Raw genomic sequence first — 6,000 nt, forward strand, 5'->3', positions numbered from 1 at the left:
GGAAAAAAAATCACTGTGTATATTGTCTAGAATGCTGAAGGAAAGGAAAAGATTATTGTGCGTTACAAAAATTTTTAGCCATAACTTAACAAAATTTACTGTCTAAGATATTTTAACTTCCTATAGTTTTAAAACATATATTCTGATATCTCACAGTTTGGACTAATTTAAAAAAGCGACAAAAATCAATTAACGAGTTTGAAATACACACGCTTTTTTTGTGAGTATTTGTACTGAAAACAAACACATTTTCAATTGATATACCTATTATACCCTTAGAATTATAATACAAAAAAGCCCCCTCGTGGTTAAGTAAACCTACAGATAAAGTCTCTTATAGTTTCAAATCATACAATCGAGTACTTCGTAGTTTGAACTAATGTGAAAAATCGACAAAAATCATTTAAAATAACAAGTTTGAGGTTCCTTAACATGGAAAATAATTTTTTAATTCAATTTTTTAGCTAATATACCTATTAAACGCCTTAGAACTCATAAAATTTTCAAAAACAACCCAAAACTCTCAAATACAACTCACCTTATTTCTATACATAAAATAAATAAATAAAAATTTCCAAATAAAACTTACCTTATCTCTATACATAAAATAAATAAATAAAACCTTTCAAATACAAGTTTCCTTATTCCTATACACAAAATAAATAAATAAAAGCAACATATAACAATAGGAGGTTTTTTTGTAGGTTGGTTTAACCATAGGGGATTTTTTCATAAGTTTGCTTAATAAGATGGTTGTTAAAAGGTTTTTTATTGCTTATATATATTAGGGTAATTGTGCCATTTCATCCACCTCCATTAGTTTTGATGATTTCTGTTGATATTTCAAATTAGTTCAAACCATAAACGTCTAAAATGTATGATTTGAAACAACCATAAGAGACTTGTCCGTAGGTTAACGTAATCACATGGGGTTTTTTTGTATTTTATCCATATGTAATATATTACGTTTAAAAGCAAGATATTTTATATGATAGTAAATAAATATATAATTAGGGTCAAAATTTAATGGGACTTAATTTTCAATTTAGTGTAGTCTACAATCAGTTTACAATTAACTCTCGGGTCATATATTTAGGTTCAAACTGTACCGTGTCGAGCTTTTCATGAGGCTCGGACCCTTTTCTGGGCTGAGTGGGCCAAGATCGGGCCTATCATTTTTTACCCCCTAATTTTTTTGTCTTCAGTATCAGGCTTCTTATATACGTACAGGCATCGAGTACCGAATTTGCAATTATTAAACCAAACCCACACAACTCTTTTTCTCTGTCTTTGCTTTCGATTTTCTCTCTCCACACGCTCTCTTTCTTCGCCTTCACCTCTCGATTTCTGCGATTATTATCTCTTATTTTCTAATTTTAATTAATTTAAGGTACTATTGAATGATATTCATCCCTTGTTTATCATCTCTATTGTTTTTTCAATCCTCCATGATTTTGATATGAAGGTTTTTGAATTTTAATTCATTTTTTCCTGTTCATTGTTTTCCTTTTTGTGGGTGAAGGGTTTCGGGAATTAACATCTGGTTCGATTTTGCGCGTCAAGATCGGCCAAAGTTCCTTCAAATTTGTTGAATCATAGGTGAGGTTTGTTTGCGCTGTTCTTATACTAGTATTAGGTCAATAATTGCTGTTGTAGCAGAAGTGGATTGTTTTCCCTTTTCCGGGTGAATGATCATGTATCAATATGCAAAAGAATGAAATTCTTTGGTGGGTTTGTTGTACTTTGTTCTTTTCTTGTCCAAAATTAGTTGGAAATATGTTGTGCTATTGTTAAAGGGTGAAAAGTTTTGATCTTTCGTTTTTTTTTTTTTTTTGTTGTGAATTTGGTTAGTTAGGAAAGATTTTCTACTATGTTTAGGGTGGGGGCTATGTGGTTAAGTATCTTTGTGGATTATTGCTAGTTTGATGTAATTTGACTGTCTGTATCCTGTTGAACTTCTGCCAAGCTGTGTTCTTAGCGTAATTTAAATTTGTATAGTTGGATATTTTAAATGATGCTCAGTGTATCTTTAGTGTACCTTCAGCTTAACTTTATTTAGCTGTTTTCAACTGTTGGTAGACTGTGGACAATATTCAGTCTAAATTCTGTTGAGTGTTCAATCATCAAAGTATTCAATTAAGTAACTTTTAGGCTTCTATGGTGGCCTTCTTGATTTATGATCTCTCACTCGATCTTGACTTGAGGATAATTGGTGTTAGTGTTGAAGTATCTTATGTGGCATTACACATAATAGGGAGATTCATAGCTAGGGAGTCCTCATAGATTCATACGACATGAAATGCAGGGGCAGGGGGTCATGTATGGGGTATACCTCACTAATCTAAGGGGCCTCCTCATCAAGAACACTTTAGATTTGGATTTTTCTTGCAATTAGATGCGTGAGGTGGTAGTTTACAACTCAACCACCCCTGGGAGGAGGGGTGAAAAGAAGGCAAATTTTATCGAGGACGCGGATGGGTTCCCTGCTGTTTATAGCAGGTATTGCATCCATCTGTGGTGAAGCAAATCCTCTCTGAAAGCTAAGAATGATTTGACGGATAATTCTTGTTTGTTCAACATAACTTGTTAGAAAGGATATTGTTTGGATGACTTTTCTCCTCTGACTTTACCTGAAAGGCGCTTTTGTTCACTATCCATACATTGTAGAATGGTCTGTCTCCTGGGCAGCAGATTCTTTGCCCTTTATATTGAACAACCTCCAGCTTTAGAAAGCATTCCTAAACAGTCTCTGACACACACCAGGTCAAACTCTAGCTGCCTAAAGCAAGTTTTGTTGTAGGATCTCACAAAATCCTCTCCAACTTTTCATTGATATTATATCTTCTACGAGGCACTTGTCTCGTACCAAGAGCCATCTGCATTTGCTTGTGCTTGTCTTCATGATGGTCAAGATAGATTTAGAAAAATCTTACACTTCACTGATGATAGGACACTCAAATGAGGAGCCTTGTCTTCTTGACATTGTTTTTCAAGCTTTGCTGCTATTGTGATGTTTTATCCATATGGGTTTGTGGCAATTGGGTCAAACATCTTATCCTTTATCGCAAGCCCTTGAAGGAGCTATTCATGAAATTGCCCTCTTTTTTGGCCTTGTGGGGAAAAGATGGTGGGGGGTATCTGGCGGATGATGTGGTTTTGTGGACACATGATCTTTGCTGTCTGTTTTGATCATTAGTTAGTTGATGGGTAACTTTTCTGTTCTTGTAGCCTTGACTTGTATCTAACAAAATATATTGTCATAATCAGTTTCATAATTGAGCTGATTATGAATGGAATTCTGTCAAGTGGGCACACAATGTGCAGGAAAGCATCGTAATGGTCTACTCACATTCTCCAAGTTCGGTATCTGTCGGAAAAAATTCTATAAACTACTCTTGGAATTTTGAGCTTTGTAGATTGCTTTTCTTTTAACTTTCAAATATCAGTATTTGTTAGTTTGTTGTATATCATCCTTGTGTAAGATGGTTGGTTTGTGACATGTTGTGCAGTAGAAGGATAGTCTGGAAAGATTTGTTCTTGGAAAAGAATTATGACAAATTGTCAGTGAAAATTAACCTTTTTTTTGGGGGGGGGGGGGGGTGGGGATGGGGTTGAGGTTGGGTGCAATAGCTGTTGATAGATTTAAAATGTTGACGAAACTTTCCGAAATCCTCTGAAAATGTTCAACTAAAACTAAACTGAAATAGAACTGAATCAAGTTTTAACAGACTCCTTTCCTGTTTCAAAGTCCTAATTTAACTTAAGCCCTAATCCTTAGGCTGGAAGATATAATTAAAAATAGAACAGCAATTACAAAATTGGGAAACCCAAATATTTTTGCAGAATATATAGCTAGACAACTAGGAAGGCCTAGCTATCTGATAGAAGACTGAGCTAAAGCAAGTCTAAGACAATTAAAACTTTTAAATGAGTCTGGAATAATTGAAGAAAAATATGCTTCCAGTCCGGCACCATTTTGGAACTCAATTGTCTGACTTGTGAAAAAGGCATAATGTGCAATTTGACAAAAGCCCAAAAAAAAAAAAGGATTAGTAAAGGTGATGGGAAAGTTGAAGGGGGAGCTGACTCGAATTGGTAGATAATGGGTTATTAATGGCATGTTATGCATAAGTAGCAACATGGGGGTAAGGGCATTAGTGGAAAAGTAATAAAAGGGTTTATGCTTTATTGAAGTAGTAAAATGAGAAACATAGTTGAAACTTAAAACAGCATAAAAAACCTTGTTATGTGACTATGTAATTTGAGCATGCTGTCATATTTTGCTGTCTTCCCTGAATTTTGTACTAATTAGATTGAACTGCAACATAGTTGGGAACTGCTGTAGTACAAATTCTTAAGTTAAGAGATGAATTTGGTCACTTCTCTGATACTTAATACAGATATGCTTTCTTTATGTTTTCCTTGTGCATAATGTTAAGATGACTGTGTATGTTCTTGGGAGATCTTCAGATTTTTCTCTTGGTCTATTAGATGTAGAACACGTTTCAGTTGTCTTGAAGCCCTACATATCCGGAGGTCTTTGCCGATTTAGTATATTAAGCAATTTTACTGTGTTATGTATCCTTTGTCTTTGGTGAGTTAGTTAGTATGTCAAGTATACTTCTGCATTTTGGTGAATTCAGTAGGCTTCATTTGCAATGCAGTCTTTGAAAATTGCCTAGAGATGCAACTAGTTAGAGCACTGCAACATTCAATAATCAGTATAGAGCTATGGCTATGTGTTTTCTAGAAATGTATGCCTTAAGTTCTCATTTACTCAAATCATTTGGTTTACTTCCTATTTTGTTCTTCCTCAGGATATTTACCTAATGGAATCCTCAAAAGAGACAGGCTGCCAAGCTCCAGAAGGGCCAATTCTTTGCATTAACAATTGTGGATTTTTTGGTAGTGCAGCGACCATGAATATGTGTTCTAAGTGCCACAAAGAGATGATCTTGAAGCAGGAGCAAGCCAAGCTTGCAGCTTCATCAATTGAGAATATTGTCAATGGCAGCTCAACTAACAATGGGAAGGAGCCTGTGGCTACTGGTGCTTTGCCTATACAGGTTATGCCAGTGGACTTGGAAGCAGTTTCTACTCAAGCATCGATTAATGTTTTAGCTGGGCTGGGCTCAGAGGTGAAGGTGAAAGAGGGGCCAAACAGGTGCACCACTTGCCACAAACGTGTGGGTTTAACTGGTTTTAACTGCAGATGTGGAAATCTTTTCTGTGCTGTGCATCGCTATTCTGATAAGCATGAGTGCCCATTTGACTATCGCAATGCTGCTCGGGATGCAATAGCCAGAGCAAATCCTGTTGTCAAAGCAGAAAAGCTGGATAAGATCTAAAGTTACCAACTGAAGCATTGTGAGGTACGCATCTTTTGTCCTATGTCTTTGCATTTTGTTATAGATTGACCACTGGTCTTATTATGTTTGCTGCAGCATTGCTGAAGGTGTAAGGCATAAGGATTTGGGCATCTTTGCATTCTGGTGAACTTTGGAAGTCCATCCTTTTGTACTGGCTACTATTGCTTGGGTTGCTCCAGTATCTTAGTTCTTTGTGCAGGCTTGGTGGATGTCTTTGTGCAATGTTTAATTTGTCCTTCTGGTTCTTTTTCATTTCTGTCATCTTAATGCAAATGTAGCATGCTTTAAGAGCTCTTCAAGAAGTGGGGAATGCTAAGAAAGATAAAGAGGGAAATTGAAAAGGAAAAATATTCATCTGCTGTATGTCCCTGCGTATTGGGAAACCCAGACATAATGCTAGATGTGTATAGATGTTTGTCTCTGCTATACAAGGAAGAACCATCACGTTTCTTTTTTTTTTTTTTTTTTTTTTTTTTTGAGCCTAAGAACCATCACGTTTGAGTTATCATTTTTAGTGGCTCTCTACAACCTGTTATTTACTTTCTTCAATGTGTTTTTTTTTTTAATTTTTTTTGGGGGTTTCCCAAAGTGTTTCTTCTGAGATTGATACAGGAGAAGATGTTCCCAAGAA

The 6,000-nt window shown here is 35.6% G+C and overlaps 1 protein-coding gene across 1 annotated transcript; it reads left to right on the top strand.

The window, feature by feature from the left end:
• Nucleotides 1–1,243: 1,243 nt before the first annotated feature.
• On the top strand, nucleotides 1,244–6,000 carry LOC113774798 (zinc finger A20 and AN1 domain-containing stress-associated protein 8-like). Its single transcript, XM_027319421.1, has 4 exons — nucleotides 1,244–1,390; nucleotides 1,523–1,599; nucleotides 4,818–5,372; nucleotides 5,445–6,000. The coding sequence occupies exon 3, from the start codon at nucleotides 4,830–4,832 to the stop codon at nucleotides 5,346–5,348; it is 519 nt and encodes a 172-aa protein (XP_027175222.1). The 5' UTR covers nucleotides 1,244–1,390; nucleotides 1,523–1,599; nucleotides 4,818–4,829; the 3' UTR covers nucleotides 5,349–5,372; nucleotides 5,445–6,000.

This window comes from Coffea eugenioides, chromosome 6 (genome assembly GCF_003713205.1).
Source record: "Coffea eugenioides isolate CCC68of chromosome 6, Ceug_1.0, whole genome shotgun sequence".
Taxonomy (NCBI): domain Eukaryota; kingdom Viridiplantae; phylum Streptophyta; class Magnoliopsida; order Gentianales; family Rubiaceae; genus Coffea; species Coffea eugenioides.

Bases quoted from the DNA above. Each gene is read 5' to 3' on its own strand.
- LOC113774798 (XM_027319421.1), top strand. From the start codon at position 4,830: ATGGAATCCTCAAAAGAGACAGGCTGCCAAGCTCCAGAAGGGCCAATT.